The sequence below is a fragment of the Sapajus apella genome, unplaced genomic scaffold, assembly GCF_009761245.1.
Source record: "Sapajus apella isolate SASKATOON/1434 unplaced genomic scaffold, GSC_monkey_1.0 scaffold190, whole genome shotgun sequence".
Lineage (NCBI taxonomy): Eukaryota > Metazoa > Chordata > Mammalia > Primates > Cebidae > Sapajus > Sapajus apella.
In genome coordinates, this window is record NW_022437130.1 from 1,131,339 (window position 1) to 1,150,788 (window position 19,450).

The following is a 19,450-nucleotide window of genomic DNA, read 5'->3' on the forward strand; positions in this document are numbered from 1 at the left end:
CTTGGGCCCATCTATGGAAAGAGGAATCTTCTGGGATAAGATTCTATCAACTCTTCCCCTTCTTCCTGTCCCCACTCCTTCTCCCCATTTCCGCCTCCCACCCCTAGTCCCAAAAGGGCCATTCTCAGGGCAGTAGGTAGGGGTGGAGCCTGTTCTTTGCTCCCGGGCCGGGTGCCTCAAGCCTGGCTGTGTGGGCAGCTGCTGGGAGGTGCAGCTGGGAAGGTGAAAGCTGCATCCTCATGGCCTGACACGGCTAGTTCCTTCCTGGTGACCCTGGACAGGCTGCCACCCTTCAGAGCCCTGAGTTCTCTTCAGAGCCTCTAGGTGCCCATACCTGCCTCCCAGTGCCCATCCTGGATACCGCCTCCTTCCACCCCCAAATAAGCCTGGGCTGGGTGCCGTGGGCTGCGTATGAGTGGATGGTACCCTTTGCAGGCATGTGGGGTCAGCTGCGCCAGGGCTTGCTGGCCTGGCAGAGTCTGCAGTCAGGGTCTTGGGTCTGAGTTTTGTTCATAGGCCCCCCAGGTGAGGCGCACCTCTGCTTTGTCCTCCCGGATGCAGACACAGTCATATCAGTGAAGAACCTGCCACCTGCACCCTTTCACCCAAATCTACCTGTTCTTAAACCATCTAGCAGCTGGGCACATCCTGAGCAGGGTTTTTGAACCCCAGTGTCACGTCAGCGTGGGTCCCAGCCCTCTCCCATCCACTGTCTGGCCCTGAGCAAGCTGTGCTCCTGTTGTCTGGGGTGTGTGGTGAGTGCTGACTGTGCACCAGCACCCCACAGAGGCCTCACAGCAGCCTGTCATCCTTTTGACAGGTGGGGAAACTGAGTGCTTGAGGCAGGTGCTCAGGGCTGCTGGCTCTTGCCTCCCTTTCTGCGGTTCCTTGAAGGAGACTGGGCAGAGTTCTCAAGAGCTAGGCCCCTTCCTCAGTGACCTTCTCTCTGAGGAGCCCCTCTTTTTTTTTTTTTTTTTTTTTTAGAGGTGGAGTTTCACTCATGTTACCCAGGCTGGAGTGCAATGGCGCGATCTCGGCTCACCGCAACCTCCGCCTCCCGGGTTCAGGCAATTCTCCTGCCTCAGCCTCCTGAGTAGCTGGGATTACAGGCACGCACCACCATGCCCAGCTAATTTTTTGTATTTTTAGTAGAGACGGGGTTTCACCATGTTGACCAGGATGGTCTCGATCTCTTGACCTCGTGATCCACCCGCCTCGGCCTCCCAAAGTGCTGGGATTACAGGCTTGAGCCACCGCGCCCGGCCGAGGAGCCCCTCTTTACCCACTCCCACCTGCACTACAGCCCAGGGCCCTGGCTGTTTGGTTGGCTCCTGCCCTCGGACCTGGCTGGGGCTCTACTGCTGTGGGTGTGTTTCGGGGTGGGTGCCTGTCTTATCCGCTCTGCTTCTCCTATTCCCTAGTCACTGTGGGGCCCTCAGGCCTGACTTCCCACTACAGGCCACATGGGTGAAGGGTGCCCTGGGTTTGGGGCAAGGGGCCAGGAGGAGATCTATCCTCATTTGTTCTGGGGCCTGGGTTCGTGTCCCGCAGGCTCCAGCGAGAGGCCTCTGGCCTTACCCCACTGTGAAGGATGCTTGCTCCCTGCCAGCTGAATACAGGCCTCTTGGCCGGGCCCTGGGGCAGCAGAACTTCACTTCTCATCTCTCCTTGTCATCCTGACCCAGCCTGGGTGTGGGGCTGGCTGTGGGTCCAGGGTCCAGAGCCAGGGTGAGGAGGGCTGTGCTGAGCCCCACCCCCTGGGCTGCCCCGCCTCCCTGTTGCTCTCAGGGTCTTGGGGAGGGGCTGGGCCTGGGACTCCCTCCTGCCTGTTCACACAGGGCTCCTCCTGCCCTGAGGCAGCTTGGCCTGGCTGTGCTCTTGGAGCTCAGGGACCTGCCTCCTGCCCTCTCCACTTGGCCTGCTGGAGCCAGGCCCTGGGGACCCCCCCAGCCCACGCCTGACGCAGGGGCCCGTCTGCCAGGCTGACCACTCCCAGTCTTTCCCAGGCCGGTCCTTTCTGGGCTTTAAAAAGTATCTGGGGAGCTCCGGGGACTTGGCTGGCCCCTTGCCAGCCCCTGCCAAACTGTTGTTGTGTAAAACTGTAGCCGATTAATTTAAGACCTGCCAACTTCAGCTGTGAGGCCGACTGGGGGTGCCCCCACCCCCTCTCCTTTCCCCAGAGCCCTGCCCACCACCTGCCCTGCCCCCACAGGGGCAGCCTCTCCCATTGGGGTACCTCTCTCACTGGGGTGCCTCTCCCACTGGAGTGCCTCTCGGTGAACTTCCTGGGCCCTGCTCTCAGCTCCTGTGCCCTCTGGGGACCCCAGCCATGTCAGGAGCTCCCAGGGGCAGCCCCTGGTTCAAGTCCTGTAACATCAGCCCAGATACCCCCATGGGAGGAGAGAATACAGGCCCTGGCCTCCTGCAGAGCAGGTGCTGTTCTCCCTTCAGAGTGAAGCTCAGGAGAGCCTGGCCCTATGGGCCCGCTGAGGGCACCCGAGGCCAGCCCTACTCTGGTCCTGCTGCCACTGTGGGGCAAAAGGAGCCGGCCTCTGTCTGAGGCACATCCTGCCCATGCTGGGAATGTAGGCCTGACTGCCTGGGCACCTGGTTTTTTCAAGAGATTCTGGAAATCTGTATTTTCTGTGAGACCTCTTGATTATTAAATGTTGGCAACTAATCCATGTTCTAAGAAAGTGTAACAGGGCCAACTCAAGCATCCCTTTGGGCCACCAGTTTGTGGCCCAGGGACGTGTCCTGTGGCCTTGAGCAGCTCAGAGAAGCCAGCCACCTGGGCTGTGGGGCGCACCCGGGTTAATCTGGAGCTTACCCTGGTGAAGCCCCATCCTCTGGGGCCTTGTTTTCCTTCCCCGATGTTGGCTGCATCTTGGCGTACCCCAGGGAGGCTTGGGGCTTGAAGTTCCTTCTGGATTTGGCCCCAATAAGCCGTCACAGCATCTCCCTTCAGAGGTCCTTGCACGGGGGCTGTAGCTGCAGCACCTTGTGTGCAGCCTGGCCTGGCTGGCCCCTGTCCCTTGCTCATGGGCCCCTCAGGACTCATGCTGCGGCACCTCCTGCACCTTGACTGGTCCACACCACTCCTTGGCACTCCTAGGAGTTCGCGGTGGCTGGACTTGCAGCTGCTGGGTCTCTGAAGTGCTTAGGAGGCCTGTGGCATTAGTTGCCATCCATGAGCCCCAGGAATGGTGACCTGCAGGGCCTGGAGCTGCAGCAAAGCCCCTGGAGCCCTAGGCAGTGCCGGAGGTGCCCTCTGCCCAGCAGTCTTCCCCCCTCTGCAGATAGCTCAGCACCTGCTGTGCTCCTGGGCTGCCTGGAGACAAGGAACACCTGCCCCCTAGAGGCCCTGCTGCTCTAGAGGCTTTCAGCATGCTTTAGAGGCCTCTGCACTCCCACCATACCCCTTGAACCCCAGGCAGGATTTTGGAATTTGTAAGTTCTGGAAGTTGAGTGTCATCTCACGGCCCACGGAAGTGCAAGGAAGTTGGTGGCCGGTGCCCACTGTAGGATTGGCAGCTTGAGCCTGTTCAAGTCTGCAGTGAGTTTCCCTGTCCAGGGTCTGTGCCAGTGATGTGGTGGGAGACCGCCCTGAAAGAGCTGGAGCCAGGAGGACAAGCAGTGTGCTGGCCACAGAAGCCCTGACCCAAGAGAGATGAATGGCAGGACTGAGTCCTCAGCCCCTTAGCCATGGGGAAGCTGCTGCCCACTGCCTCTGAGACTGAGTTTCATCTCGTGTGTTGTGGGGGGAGGGATGAGGGGAGTTGATTTCAGCGACTTGCCCTTGAAGCCTGCAGTCATTCCCAGGTATAACCTGCATTGTACTGTTGTGTTCTTGAGGGACATGCCCCTCGCGCCTGTAGCATGCAGCCCGCTTCCAAGCCTGCAGGATGGCCCTGCATGGCCAGCCTGTGATGGATGCCACATGGAAGTGACACACATGGAAGCATGCATTGGGAGTGTGTCACAGGAAAGCACAGGTAGCCACCATCCCTTACAGCCCCTCCTAGTCCTTCCCTCCCCAGGGTGACTGCCCTGGCCGGCCTTTGATGCCATGTACTGCTATGTGGGTTCTAGGGTTGAGTCTTCATCTTGTGTTTGGCGTCAGCATCAAGCAGTGTGTGCCATGTCCTCATGTCCGTGTTCCAAGCACACGCGCCTGTGTATCCTGCCCACTCTGGAGGGCCGTGGTGTCACCAGTCCTTGCGGGCCTGTTATAAGCACAGCTGTGTGTGGATTCTGGTGGCAGAAGGACGGATTCCTGTTGGGTTTCAGCCTGGGAGCCGGGCTATGGAGCTTCTGTTGTCATTCTACCCTAACTCTCTAGGACTGCCTCTGCTGCTGCTGGAGGACTTGGTGGGGGCCTGTGGCAGTGCCCAGCAGCATGCAGTGGGTGCTCCTGGGTAGGCTGCTGGGTCCGTCTATGCTGTGTCCCCACCAGTGTCTTCTTGGGATGGGGTGGAGCCAACTGCCCGTGGTGGCCACTGCTCTCTGCGAGACCTGAGTGTGTACTGCCACTGCCCACCTAGGCCAGCAGTCCCAGGCCCCTTGGGGGGACCCTGCACGGTGACGTGCTGACCCCTGTGCTTCCTGGTGAGCATGTGCCGCCTCCTTTCTAACTCTCCTGTGCGTGGTTGGCCACTGTGGGCTGAGCCACGAGGAATCAGGGAGGGATATCCCGTTTGTCCTGTGGGCATAATGAGTACTGTCCCAGGGCTGGTGGCACGCGAGGGTGCACAAGCATTGCTTCTGCTCCCCTGCAGCCAGTAGGGCCACCCATGGGGCACGCACAGAGGGCCCTGCCAGTCAGGCCTAAGCCTGGACATGGACCCCTCGACATCTTTGATAAGGTGGAGGCAGTGGTGGCTTCCTCATGCCCTGTCCTGTGTGTGCTTGGGCTCATGGTCAGCCTGGCAGGGCCGGCCTCTTGAATGCCCACACTGGGCATTCCCCTTCCCCCACAGGCAGACAGACTCAACCACAGCAAGAACCACAGTATAGGAGCCCCTGGCAGCGTGCAGTGTCTATGGAGGCTGGAACAACCCCGGGGCTGGGTGGTCTGCTGGAAAGGTGCTCTGGGGACAAGGAACTGGAGGGCCAAAGCTCAGAGGTGCACCAGTGCATACTGGGAATCGCACTATGCCTTTTGGGGTTTTGGTGGCTGCCTCGGGGACACTGTGCTTGTGAGGTGGGTTGCTTCACCCGAGAAGGTGGGAGGACCAGCTGGATGGGGGGTGTGGGTCTTTGAGGGCCCAGGGCCCTGGGGTGGCACTAGGGTCAGGGCTGGAGGTGGCATTGAGGTCACAGGATGGAGGAGAGGGCATCAGGCGGCTGGTGGGTTTGAGAGAAGACATTGGGACAGATGGTCCCTGCTGCCTGCACCACCGAAGGACCCGTGCTGGTGACAGCCTGGCTGTGGCAGGACCCTGGCCAATCCCCAGTGTGTGACTGAGGCGGTGCAGTCTACAGTGGCTCATGGTGGCCCTGCCAGGTGTGGCCTTGCCAGGAGGGAGCTAGGTTCCCCAGATAGCTGTGCACATCTGCCCTCCCACAGGGCCAAGCAAACATGCTTGCCTTCCCCTTTGGAACCATGAGCTCCTGAGTTCTCACACAGCTCTGTGAGGTGGATGTTAGCAGATGAGACCAGGGGTTTGGCAGGTCCACTCCTTGCTGAGTGGTTGCTGCTGGGGCAGGCTGGAGCCCGTCTAAGGCAGCCCTTGCTGTCCTCCACCTGCCAGGACCCTGACCTTGCTCCCTACTCTTCCCTGTGTGTTGAGGGTTGGGGGTAGAAAAGATGGGATTCCTGGGACACCCTCTCCCCCAACAGGTGTGTCTGGCCCGATTCCAGCCCTCAGGCTTCCTGCAAATCCTGCTTTAATTACCCAATTACTGGCAAGAGGAAATCACTAATTGCTTTTCCAGTATGAAATTCCTCCTGGCCTTTCTGAGAGTGACGGGGACCAGGAAGGAGGTCTAGAACCTGTCCCTAGCCGGAGGAAGGAGCAGTCCTGTGAGGGGTGACGAGGGTTCAGGAGTGGGTCCACTGGGGACTACCTCAGCCATGCCGTCCTGGCCGGGAAGGGGAGAGGCAGATGGGCTCTGTGCCCTGTGGGGGATCCTGAGAAGAGAGGGCAGCAGAGCTCCTGCCCCTGGAACAGCCCTTCCTGGGACCACCTCACACTAAGAACAGGTTTGGCAGCTGCTTCTGCAGAATGGCTGAGAGGCATGTGAGGCCTCTACTTGTGGCCGCCTCCCTAGCTGCTGCCCTTGGTCTGCCTGTCCCCACCTCATCCTGTCCTTCCCCCAGCCCTAGAGCCAGACAGCAGCTCCACAGGTGCAAGCCTGTCGCACAGGCAGGGGGAGGGCCAGGCCCCTGGCTGCCATCGTGGGTTGGGCAGAACTGGGCAACTCCTCTTGCCAGGTCAGGGCCAAGCCAGGCAGCCCCCTGCTTCCCGGCGGCTGGGGCGCGTGCCGGCCCTGGCACATAGCCTGAGCGGCCCAGACATCCTCCCAGCACCCCCGCGTGCCCTCAGCCTGGAGAATGGGCCCTTTGTTGACTCTGGGCGGGACGGACAGCTGACCTGGCCGGGCCCTCAGCTGCCCGCCTGCAGCAGTTGGCCAGGGCTGTGGCAGTGATGGGAGTGGGTATAGCCAGTAGGGCCAGCCTGGGGCCTGCAGTGAGCCCTGCCTGCTGTGCCTCGGGGCAAAGGAGTAAACCTGCTCCCTCGTCTGTGGGGAGGGCCAGGAGAGCCCTGTGGCGGTGGGAGGTGCCCAGTCCACAAGTGAGGGCTGTGCCTGGCCTGGCCCCAGCACTGAGAGGCCTGGGGACCTCGTGCCTCGGGACTGCACTGCAGTCTCAGCTCCGAGGCCAGGGTCAATTCGCCCATGTGCATGTAGGACAGGGACCCCAGGGTTAGATGGTCTAGGTAGAAGTGGGTGGGATGACCTGTGTCCCCCCAGCCAGGGTTGGGTGGGGGCCTGATGCAGCCAAGGAACATGTCCAGGGAGGCTGATGGCTCTGCTGATGCCCCTTGGGTAAAGGGGAGGGCCCTCTCAGGCATGGGGGCATGCATGGGCATCGCCAGCTCCCGTTTGGTGCTGGGAGGTGGGAGGTCGGGCTGTTGGGGCCAGTCGTGGAAGGTTTGGGTGGTCTTTGGGGAAAGATTTGCAGAGCAGGAAGGTGACAGCTGAGGGAGGATTCCAGGGCATGCCTGTGGCCCAGCCCCACGACCAGGACGCGTCAAGCCTCTCGTTTGCTCTGCCAGCTGCCCAGCTGCTGTGGGAGGGGCTTTGGGTCCAGCTACCTCGAGGGTGGGCTGCCTCCAAGCGGGTGGCCCACGAGTGGACAGCTGTGGCCAGGGTGTGGACGTCGGCACGTGGGCTCCAGGCTGGCGTGTGCCCTGCTGTCCTGCCAGCCGTTCTGGCCTCAGGCCTGCCTGCCGTCTGTGCCCCTGCACTCTTCGATTCACCTCCTGCCGGGTGCTGGCTCCCCCTTCCCACTTTGCGAGCAGCTTCTGTGCTCCCCACAGGTGCAGTTGCAGGTCCAGGGCCCTGGGTTTCTCTGGCAGGTGCTGTGTGAGCCTCAGTTTACCTCCTGTCTCTGTGGTCTGATGAAGCTGGATTGGTTGCACAGGCCCTTCACCCTGAATGCTGTCAGGGACACAGGCACACGTCCTGGGGACCACTGTCCTAGCTGGATGCCCCACAGAACATGTGTGCACACACAGGGGCCTGCTGAGCTGGGACTGTGGCGCCTCAGTGAACAGTGTGCGGCTTGCTCTGCGTTCCGTCCATCCTCTGGCCTGGTGTGCTGGGCCATGGCCTCCCCAATGTCTCTCTCACACTACCCTCTGGCCATGCCATGGCCTCTCCTGGGGCCCTGTCTTCCTGGGCCCAGCCTGAGTGTGTGAAGGAGTGGGGGTGGCCCAGTGTGGGCAGGTGGGTGGACAGATGGGTACATAGCAGATGGACAGCTGGACGCATGTGCTCCCAGCTGCAGCTGTCGGAGCCACCTGTCTGGTCGGCATGCTGCCAGCTGGAGCGGGGTGTGCCTGGGGCCCAGCCCGTGGCTCCTGTGGCTTCTTCCAGCCCCATGACCCTTCATTGCACCCCTCGCCCACCGTTCTTTGCCTTGGAGCTGGTGTGCCCACTGGACCTGCCCTTCCCTGACCCATTTCCTCTACCCCTTGGTGTGACATCTGTGCCCCCAACCCTGAGTGGGTGGATGCTTGGCAGGCCAGGCCAGGGTCAGGCCCCAGCATCAAGTGGCCCTGGCCTTTGTGAGGTGGGAGGCTGGTCCCTCTCTGGTCCTGTGCCTGTTCAGACCCCTCTCAAGTGCTCCCTGCATGCCAGGCCAGGTTCCATCAGCTCAGGCCAAAGAGGCCCTTCCTCCAGGGGCAAGAGGGGCCGGGCCTGGGGGGGGTGGGGAGCAGCCATAGACCTGGTGCTGGTGGGGGAGGGGGAGCTGGGCCTGGGCTTCACAGTGGGAAGCCGCTGGGGATCTCTGCAGGGCTGTGGGGATGGAGGAGATGGCAGGAATCACAGTCCCTAACCTGGGTCTTCCAGATTGGAGCCCCAGGTCTGCACACTGGGCAGCCCTGCCCCAGCCCCCACCCATGCAGTGTCCTGCCCTTCTCATCTTCCTGCCCTCCTCATCTTCCTGTCCCCACTGCCTGGTGACTATCATAAGCCACTGGCCTGGCTCTGTGGTTGGCTGCTGAGGTGCAGTGATTGCTTTGGGCCTGGCCTCCCTAGGTCCTCCCTGTTACCACCTGGCACACCTGGCCTGGTCCTCATGTAAACATCAAAACAGCTCTGTCTAAGGAAGGGTGTCTGTCATCCCCATTTCACAGGTGGGGAAATGAAGGCAGAGAGAGGTTTGGACCCAGGCAGTATGGCCCAGAGGCTGTTCCTGGCTGGCATCCACCTGGGTCTGAGTACCTGCCCTCTGGCTACTGGCCCAGAGTATGGCAGGGGGTTTATGGTGCCGGCATCTAAGCTCCCACCAGGCAGGCCTTGGGCCACTGGTCATTTTGAATAGGGACTCGCATTCCTGCTGCGGCCGCAGGACAGGCAGGCACAAGTGCACTGGGTGCACTGTGGGTGAAGTCCAGACCCCACCAGCAGGGGCACTGGGTGGCTGTGGCCTGGCTATGCCTGGGCCACCCGCTGTTCCTGCGTCCTTCCTTCCAGAGGCTGTGGGCCATGGCTGCAGTTGGGCCATCCCGGCCGCCTCCTCCCCTGCCCAGCTCTGAGCTCCACTCTTCCGGGTCTGGTTTGACTTAAGCCTGCTTGGAGGCGAGGCAGCTGAGCGGATGTGGGGGGTGGCCGCCGCGCTCAGGAATGCGGCCCTCCCCCTCTCCCAGCCGACAGCCTCTTTGGCGCAGAAACACAGCGCCCCACCCTGGCTGGCCGCCCTTGGCCCAGGCCTGATGGATCGGGCTCCAACCAGGGGCTTTTGTGGGGCCCTGCTGCCCTGGACCTGCCCTGCCCTGTCACCATGAGGTCACAGAGGAGGGTACTGAGTCTGGGCCCAGGCCACTGCCCTCAGGTAGAGGTGGAGAGGTTGGCTGCCCCTGGGGAGTGGGAGCCAGTCAGGCTGGTGGAAGCAGGCCACAGCCCACAGCGTGAGAGCCTGCCCTGGACTCACAGCTGGGCAGACATGCCCCAAGAGTCCCATCTCTGGGAAGCCCCCTGGGTCTCTCTGTTAATTAAATACATTTGTTTGGTAAAAGCAACTAAAAATACTTGCAGCATCGAAAGCTGCGGAGGAGAAGAGCTGGCTAATTAACGCCCGGTTTGTTTGGGATCTGGAATACATTTCCATGCCGATGAGACTCCCACCCTCCTCCACTGCCTTCTTACCGGGATGCCCCCACCCCCAGGACACCCCATCCTGGAGTCTCCTGGTCCCAGCCACCCTAGACTCCTTGTGAGCCCTAGCCTCTGCCACCAACAACCAACACTCCTCCTTCAGAAGCCCAGCCTGGCCCCAGGGATGGCTGGGCACCCATGGGACTCCTGCAGCCTTCTCCCTGGGTGTGGCTATGCTGCTCCGTGGTGAGCTCTGGACTGTGGTTGTCTCCAGGCCCCAGTGCCCTCTGGCTTCTGCTGACTGATAAAGGAGCTGGGTCCCAGACTGGCCTGTTGGGGTCTGAGTTTGCCCTGCACTGGGGCTGGGGCCGGGGATGTGGAGAGTGATGTGGCTGGCCCTGGCTTTCCCTGCTCATGCATGTCTTGGTCAGCTCGGGGAGGGGCTTTAGACCCCTGACCTTTGGTGGGGGTAGAGCTGGCTCAAGTAGGTATCAGCACAGCCCCAGTTAGGGACCCTTGCTGCTGCAGATCCTGGTGGACCTTTCGAACCCCGGCGGCCGGCCTGCACTGGCCTATGAGAGCGTGGTGGCCCAGGAGGGCAACCCCATACTGCGAGACCTCGTCCTCAGCCCCAACCACCAGTACCTCTATGCCATGACCGAGAAGCAGGTGGGTGCTGCACCAGTCAGACGGTGTGGGCTGAAGGTGGGGGGCCTCCTGCCAGGAAGTCTAGTCACCGAGCAGTGGGGGTGGGGCCACATCACAAGTCAGGTACTCATGGCTCCTGGTGAAAGTGGTTTCAAGCTGGTCTGTGCTCTGCCTGCCTGCAGACTCATGGGCCTTGCTGGGTCTGTGGGGGAACCAGCCTGGGCACCAGGGACCCCACAACATCACTGCTGCCTCCATGTTCTCCTGAGCTGGGTTTGGAATTCTCACCCCTCTCCTGTTGACTTCCTGACCACATAAACAGATAGGTGAAGGAGAGTGATTTCAGAGGACAGGTGTCACTGAAGGGCTTGGGGTGGGCAGGGCGCCTGAGTCCTCAGGCCTAGGGCTGGGTCTCTATCTAGTAGGTCTGCTTGTGGGGCCTATGGCTGGCCTGGTGCCTGGCCCAGCTCTGTAAGGCCATGGACTTGAGTCCCTGGCCTGACCTTCCTGGAGTTCACCTCTGCCTTTTGGCCCAACCTAGTGGCCTGTGGCTGTTGGACAGTGGGCAGATGGGGCAGGTGGGGCCAGGCTGGGCACACCAGCTAAAGCCAGGCCTCTCTCCCCTTATGGCTGGCTCCTCCTTCTCCTCTGCCCCTCCAGGGTACAGTGGGGCACTGCCTTCCTGGGGACCTCAGGGACATGCCTCCATTGGCACTGGGATGCTGGGCTGAGCCAAGGAATCAGAGTGAGCTGCAGGGGAGTCGCCTGGCTCTGCACATGGGTGCCTGGCCCTCTGAGTGTTGTCTGGGCCTGCCTTGGAGCTTAGGATTGGGGCTCACCAAGCCCACTGATCCCTGGGGAAACTCAGAGCTGGGAGGGAGTCCAGACAGATGGAGAGGAACTCTGGCTGGAGCTTCAGGTGCTTCTCTAATGGGCTTACCCCATATGGACTGTTCCCTCTGGCTGCTGCCTCCTGGATTCCCAGAGCAGAGGCCTGACCTGTGTGACCTAGCTTGGCTAGGGCAGGGTCACCAGACCCTGGAGCTACCCCTGTATAGACTGAGAACAAGTGCAGGGCCTCCCCAGGCCTAATGAGAGGAGAGTAGGGAGTTGGAGGTGAGGATGGCTGGGATGCCTGGAGTGGGACTGGAGGGGCCTGACACCTCCCCCACCCCAGGTGACGCGGGTGCCTGTGGAGAGCTGTGTGCAGTACACGTCCTGTGAGCTGTGTCTAGGGTCACGGGACCCCCACTGTGGCTGGTGTGTCCTGCACAGCATGTGAGTATGGGCAGGTGGGGATGGCCATGGTGGTCTCGAAGTGGGGAGGGGTAGCCTGGTGCAGGGTAAGCCACCCCAAGTTCTCTACCCCATCTAGGGGGTGGGCCCTATAGGTCTCCCCACCTATTCAGCCTCAGCCCCTCTGCCTTCAGCTGCTCGAGGCGGGACGCCTGTGAGCGGGCAGACGAGCCCCAGCGCTTTGCGGCGGACCTGCTACAGTGTGTGCAGCTGACTGTGCAGCCACGCAACGTATCTGTCACCATGTCCCAGGTCCCGGTAAGTGTGGTGCCCTGGGTGGTAGGGCGTGGAGGGCAGCCATGGGGACCCTGCTCACCACACCTCTTGCTGCATTCCCAGCTCGTGCTGCAGGCCTGGAACGTGCCTGACCTCTCAGCTGGTGTCAACTGCTCCTTTGAGGACTTCACGGAATCTGAGAGCATCCTGGAGGACGGCCGGATCCACTGCCGCTCGCCCTCTGCCCGGGAGGTGGCGCCCATCACGCGGGGCCAGGGTGAGGGGCCCCATACAGTGGTGCCTGCTGCCTGCCCAGGGCTGCCATCCAGTCACCGCCTGTTTAGCGCCTCCCTTGTTCAGTTCCAAGGGCATGTTGGTAACACTCTGACAGCTGATACGGAGGGGGTCTCACCACCTGCTGGTCTGAGAGTGGAGGGAACCCTCCAGGCATGCAGCCAGAGCAACAGCCCTCCTGCCAGGGAGGTAGACAGTGGGTAAATCCTTCTTAGGACTTACCTATGGGATCACCATATAGACGTAGACACACAAGCATACTTCACCTCCGCTACCATAATTATTGCTATCGCTACTGGCGTTCAGGTCTTTAGGTGTCCTGTGGTGACTGAGGGTGGAAGAGCAGGGCAGGGTAGGTGAAATGAAAGGACCACATGGTGGAGACCTGGGGTTTTGGGGGGTTTGCAGGCTGGAAATGGGAGTGGGTGAGGGGTGGGCCACGTGGGGCACAGGTTGGATGGGGGACAGAGTCGTGGGATTTGGGGTGCAGGACCTCGCTGGCTGCCACAGCCCATTGGGCAGTCGCTCTGCAGGGCCTTCCTCAGGAGCAGGCAGGCTATGGGCATGTGGAGGGCTTCATGGTTCCCAGCCCCTTACACTACTGTGCAGAAGGCAAGCAGAGCAGATCCCAGGTCTCGGTCACCTGGGGGCCGAGGGGGATGGAGGCATGTTTGATGCGACTGTCGGTAGCAGCTTAGAGGGTCCCTGGGCAAGTTGTTCCCCTGTCTGGGCTTGCCCTGGATCCTGGTGACTTGGCCGTGCTGCTCCTGCAGGAGACCAGCGGGTGGTGAAACTCTACCTGAAGTCCAAGGAGACGGGGAAGAAGTTCGCGTCTGTGGACTTTGTCTTCTACAACTGCAGCGTCCACCAGTCGTGAGTGTCTCTGGGCCCCTCCACCCACCTGGTCCTGGGCTACTTGGCACATCCCCGTCCCTGTGGTCCCACTGTGCTTGCTGTCTGCTGACATGCCCTTGTGTGGCTAGGCAGCAGATGGTGATTCCATGGCTGGGACTCCTGAGGCTGGGTGGTTAGGGAGGGAAGAGAGCCACTATGAGAGCAGCTTGCAGGTAGAGGAGCCAGCCAGGGCAAGGCCACTAGCGCGGAGGGTGCCTGAGGCCAGGGCAGGTGCACCAGGTAGCAGCAGTCAGAGTAGGCAGCAGTGCCTACCCCACAGGGATCGCGCAGGGCCCCAGGCAGCCATGTATGGCTTCGAGGGCACAGTGGTATGGACAGTGGCCCATGGGTACTGGTGTGGAGGGCTGAGGGCTGGTTTGAGGGCCTGGGCAGGGGCCCAGAGATGGCCCTTGGGTGCCTGCTGCTTCTGGTGTGTGGCAGGCTGCTGCCAGACAGTGTAGCGTCCAGGTCCCCTCTGGTTGGTGCTGGCTACTATGCAGGCCCCTAGGTTGGTGCTGGCCACTATGCAGGTCCCCAGGGATCGTGGCTGGGAGGCAGCTGCTATACCTACTGCCCATTTTGTCTGTGAGCACCCCCAGCCCTAGAGGAAGGATGGGAGGAGCTGGGGGCCTTCCATGAGTCCCACTGCGAGCCCAGAGGAGAGCCCTCACTCCTTCCCTGACCCAGAGGGCTCAGGCTGAGGCAGTAGAGTTTGGCTTCAGAGACAGGAGGTGCCTGGCTTTTCAGGCATGCCTTTGTTGACTGACTCACAGATGGACTCTGTCACAGCTTTTGTAGAGCAACTGCTGTGAGCCAGGCAGGCTTTTGATTTCAAGGATGCAGCATGTCTCGTCCCAGGTGGGGTGGGGGACCTCTGGGGCAGAGGCCTGGAGGGGGCCAAGGGCTGCAGGAGAAGCAGGGTGGTTGGGGGAGCTGGCGGGTCAGAAGATCCTGGAGAGTAGATGGAGGGGGTGTCTTCCTGGAGGCTGTTGAGGTGGCGAGATGTCAGCCCTGTGCAAGGCTGCGTTGTGGGCAGAGCACCTGCAGTGGCCAGCCTGGCAGACCCTGGGGTGCGTCAGAGGGAAACAGATAAGCTCCTGTCCCATCGAGCCTGTGTTCTGGCCAGGGAGGTGACGTGCACGGCCCTGTCCAGCTCCGTGGCAGCACATACTGTTACAGTTTAAATCTAAGTTTGTTAAAAAGAGTCAAGACTTAAAATGAAGTTCCTTAGTTGCACTGACAGATTTCTGGTGTAAGTAGCCATGCCTGACTGGCAGTCAGGTTGTGATCAAGGCTCTGGAGGAAAAAGCAGCAAAGAAGAAAGAGAGCTTGGCATCGGAGGGTGGGCAGGCGAGACCAGCTGTCAGGGAGGCCGGAAGAACTTTCCAGGCCAGGAGCAGTCAGTGCAAAGCCCCTGAGGTGGCACTATGAAGACCAGCAGGGGCAGCGTGGTGTCCTTGTGATCACAGGTGACCCTGCGTGGTTGCGGGTCCCCAGGCTTCAGCACCCACCCTCTCCCTGCAGCTGCCTGTCCTGTGTCAATGGCTCCTTTCCCTGCCACTGGTGCAAATACCGCCATGTGTGCACACACAACGCAGCTGACTGCGCCTTCCTGGAGGGCCGTGTCAATGTGTCCGAGGTAAGGCTGGGTGAGGGTGGGGCTTAGGTTTTCAGAAGTGGAGCAGAACTGGATTGAGACAGTCCATCTGGGTGTCACCCAAGGCCTGACCCGGGGAGCGCCTGTGGGTGACTGGGATGTTGGCGTGTGGTGCCCGTACCACCAACCTGGGTCAGCGAGGGGACCCTGGATGCCAGCCGGGAGGCCTGTGGGGGTCACTGTTTTGGCCTGAAACCAGGCCTGTGGTATTTGTTGGTGGCCCCGAGGCATCCTTTGTGACCCTCAGGAAAGGGGAGAAGCCTCAGACAAGTTCTGCCCCTGGGCCTCTGTGGGGGCTGCAGACACAGGCTCCTGGGTACAACGTGGGGCACTGTCAGGCTGCAGAACAGGTGCAGGCAAAGCCTGGGGCTCGGGAGCCTGGCTGGGCAGGGGACCTTGCTGACATAGTGTACCTGGAGTCTGGTGGGTTCTGAAGTCTCTGGGCGCTGAGTGGTAATTGCTAGTAATTAGGTAGTAATTATTCCGGGCTGGGCAAGGCACTGGCTTTATGAATGGCAGACTCTTCCTTCTAGAACCTGAGGCACTTAGTACCAGGACAGGCAGGACCCAGGGCCCACGGGCGCTGAGTGGTAGAAGCTAAGGCTGGAGCTGTGGCGGCCCCTACCCCAACCAGGTCCAGCTGTTGGTGTGGAGCCGGGACTTGCAGCCAGGTCCCTTTCATTTGCTGTGGACACTACGCCCTTTGGCTGGAGGGGGCAGGCTCTGTTTGCCAGGGAGACCTTGGTGTCTACAGCTGGGCTGCACTTTCCTGCCGGGCTAGGGGCCAAGGAAGTGGCATGGTGGCCCCCTCTCCTCTGGGTCCCTTTTCACAGAGGCCCCCTGACCCCCAGGGTCACCCTCTGGACTGGACTTTTCTGCTCCCTGGCATGACATCAAGAGACAGGACGGCAGCGGAGGGTAGCCCAGAGCAACAAGGACTACGGTGCTTGTGTCAGGGTGACTGCCTGTGACAGTGGGTGTGCAGGAGCCAAGGACACAGTGGGGGCCTTCCCTGGGTGTATGGACTGCCCAAGGAGCTGGGCCAGGGTGTCCTGGGGTGCATGCAGAGCCCATGGTAGAGTCTCAGGCGGGAGCTGGTCCTGGGGTCTCTCAGGCCAGGGAGAGCTGGGTGTGAGTCACTGTGGGGATGACATGCAGATGTACTGGCTCCGGTGCTGTGCATAGCCCAGGGGCGGGTGAGGGCACAGCACAGTGGTTGTCAGGGGTGGCAGCAGGGCCCTGGGCAGCTTGGGGTGGTTTTGGGACTGAGATAGCCCAGCTCCTCAGTGGCAGCCTTCCCTGAGCCCTCCCCTATTCATGCCAGGAACTTTGGAGCACCCTTGGGGAGTAGAGGAAGTGGGCCCTGGAGTAGTGGCTCAGGGCGTGGGGAGGCAGAGCAGGCCAGGCTGGGCTGGGGGCACGTGTAGGGTCGAGGGGCTGTGTGGGGAATGGATTCTCTCCACAAATACTTACTCTTTTCTTTAGCTTGAGTCCTAGATTTTTATGTAGCCGTTCCTAAGGGGCGTGACGTGAGTCCTCCTGGACTTGGGGCAATGGCCAGTGCAGTCCCCTCCCTTGCAAGCCCTCTTCCTGTCTCTGGTTCTGGCGAGTTCCCTGGGCCACCTCCTAAGACAGGAGCGTACTACGTCCAGGTCCTTGCTGAAACAGCCGGATCTAACCCCCAGGGCCACCACCTCCCCTTGCCCCCTGCCCCCATGCTGGGAGGGATTTCTGTAGTCTCTTGTGCCTGCCTGCATGCTGGGGTTTGTGTGTTTGTCTGAAGATGGAGTAGCCTGTGCGTGTTGATGGGAAGGGCCACTGGGCTGGGGCTGTGGAGGCAGCTGGTGCTGTGTACCAGGGCCTCAGGGCTCCCACTTGGAGCCCCCACTGAAGCAGAGCTCATGAGACACTTTCAGAGTTGGGACTTTCTCTTAGGAATGCCTGTTTCTGGGCTCTGCAGAAAAGGAGGGGTGTGGTTGGCATCTCCACATAACAGTTGTATGCCCCGCCATTCAGACCCGAGCAAGTCTTAGACCCCCTTGCAAAAGGGGAGGCCTGGGTCCCTTGAGGAAGTAGGCTGGTACGCTGGCAAAACGCACCCTGTTAATCTTCCCCCAGAGTTTCCCAGAGGGATTTCCAGCCTTTTACCAGGGAGACTATGCACTGGGGAAAAGGCTGTAATCAGAGCCTTTGGGGACAACTGGACTTGGCTCTGAACTGTCACTGATCCCAGGAGACCCATGCCGCTGTGGCCCTCCTGTCAGAGTCGGGCCAGCAGGAGTCAGGTGATCACTGGAGTTTCAGCGCAGGCCTGACTGAGTGGGCCGCATGGGTCCAGAGCTTCCCGGGTTCTCACCCAGCTGGGTGTTGGGAGGAGATGGGGTGGGGATGCAGGAGTACCTGAGAGGACAGGGTGTGGCCCAGGCAGCCAGTCAGCTTCCTCGATGGGCACACAGAGGGCAGGGGTGGCGAAGGGACAGGCCAGCCTCAGCATGGTGGGGCGCGCAGGTAGGGGCCAGCCACATTGGCCTCGATGCCTGCCGGCCCACACACTCACACTGGTATTGGGGTGGGTGGTGGTGTGCCCTGGCTGGGTCCTAGGTTCCAGGGATGGTCCCGGACTGAGACCTCACTCTGCATGAGCCAGCTCCGAGTCTCCTGCTACTGGCCAAGAGGTTTTCTGGACTTAGGAGCCTGGTAGAAGCCCAGGCCTCACCATAGTTGCTTTCTGGCTTACTGCAGGCTGAGCTGCCTGGGCTCCTCTGGGCACTTTCTGGTTGGGTGCATGGAGGGGCAGCTTACCTGGTTTCAGACTGACTGTTCCAGGGGGCTCAAGGGCAGCCTAGCGTGGACTGAAAAGAGTCTCAGTGTCCTGAGCCACCCATTTTCATGGCTGGGGCCCTCCAGTAACAGAGTGGCCCATGTCACAGTGAGACGCCAGCCTAAGCCTCAGCGTGCAGAGTCAGTGAATGTACCTCAGCCTGCCAGGGAGGTGTGGCATAGGTATGGCCACTGTGTGTGCCAGTGCCTTCCTGCTGTGGCTGTGGTCTCAACACACAGCTGCAAGTGCAGCCCCCAGGTTGGGGCCAGTGGCCTTAGCTGCAAGCTGCCACCACCTACCTCTCCCCAGTGGACACAGGAGCATCCCTGCAGACTCAGAGATCAGCTTGCCTAGCTAGGCCTTGTTAACTCTGCTTCCCTGGAGTTCCTGAGGGGCCAGGCCAGAGTCCAGGCCCCCTCCTGGGTCCTGGAAAATCTCTGCAGACCTGGGCCCAGGCCTGCCCGCCTTGGGGACTGTTGCAGGGCTTGGGGATTACAGCCTGTTTTCAGCATCGCTATTTAAAGCCCAGCTTAGTGGCGCTCCCAAGGGGCCATCTCCTGAGGCCAGCAGCAGCCATGCTGCAAGGAAGCTGGGCCATTGCATCAGTTATTGTTGCTGAAATGCTGGCCCCAGAGGCCAGGCCTGTTTTTCTGCTGGGCTCTGGCTATTTTTACATACTCCCTGGGCACCCAGCACAGAGCCTGCAGCCCCAGAGCCCCACTCTCTTCTACCTCTAGGGCCTTTTCAGCTGCCGGCCAGATGGTGCTCCTTTGGTCTATGGATTGGTGGGGGGTCCTAGAACATGGGGCAGGGCGTTCAGGGGCCAGAGGTAACACAGCTTGTCTGGTCATGGTATGTAGCTACTGTCACAGCCAGCTGTCTCTGCGGTCCTCGCTTTGCCAATGCATAAAATGGGCACAGTGATGCTTGGCTTGAGCAGCATAGGCCCAGTGCACATCCGGGGCACAGTGGGGTGCACCTTGCTCACTGGTCTCCACCCCGGGCTCAACCAAACTCATCTTGTCCCCAGGACTGCCCACAGATCCTGCCCTCCACCCAGATCTATGTGCCAGTAGGAGTGATAAAACCCATCACCCTGGCTGCTCGGAACCTGCCACAGCCACAGTCAGGCCAGCGTGGATATGAGTGCCTCTTCCACATCCCGGGCAGCCCTGCCCGTGTCACTGCTCTGCGCTTCAACAGCTCCAGCCTGCAGTGCCAGAATTCCTCGGTGAGGCAGCCAGGGCAGGGGCTGGGGGCTGTGAGCTGGAATGGGCCAGTTACCCTCACAGCCCTGGGTCCTAGGGTGTGTGCTTGTTCACAAAGGGCAGTGCACATGCTCATGTGTATCTCTGTTGAGTCAGAAGCCACTCCTGGTTTCCCCTGGCCACTGCCATGCCCCTCAGGTGTGCCTGGGTCATGTGGGCAAGTGGGCCGCAGGGGGCCTGTGCTGTCTCAGTAGCTGCTCAGAGCCCCCAGATTTGTGTTGGGAGCAGCCTGAGGGTGGGCTGCAGGTCAGCCATGAAGGTCACTCCTGGCCACCACAGCTATCTGGAGTTCCCTCTGCTGTCCACCTTTTCCAGACATTTCTGCTCTGTCACCAACTCTTTGTCTGCCCTGCATCTTCCACCTGCGTCTTCCTGCCCATCCTCCCTTCTCACCAGGTCCACATTAATCTTCCCTTCAACTGTATTTAAACGGAAGAGGGTGTATCAGGGAATTTGATAGGATCCAATTAAATTCCTACAGATAAAATAATGATGAATTGCCAGGCCGCCCCTTGGAGACGCTAGGCT

The 19,450-nt window shown here is 60.8% G+C and overlaps 1 protein-coding gene across 2 annotated transcripts in view; it reads left to right on the forward strand.

Annotated features, from left to right (window-relative positions):
- PLXNA1 (plexin A1) overlaps positions 1–19,450 on the forward strand; it is a 54,329-nt gene that overhangs the window by 10,069 nt on the left and 24,810 nt on the right. For both annotated transcript variants that reach the window (XM_032269248.1, XM_032269247.1), the window contains 7 exons: positions 10,357–10,497; positions 11,654–11,754; positions 11,907–12,030; positions 12,112–12,265; positions 13,056–13,155; positions 14,701–14,815; positions 18,685–18,885. In XM_032269248.1, the coding sequence (XP_032125139.1) occupies positions 10,357–10,497; positions 11,654–11,754; positions 11,907–12,030; positions 12,112–12,265; positions 13,056–13,155; positions 14,701–14,815; positions 18,685–18,885 (936 nt within the window). The remainder of the gene's footprint in view (positions 1–10,356; positions 10,498–11,653; positions 11,755–11,906; positions 12,031–12,111; positions 12,266–13,055; positions 13,156–14,700; positions 14,816–18,684; positions 18,886–19,450) is intronic.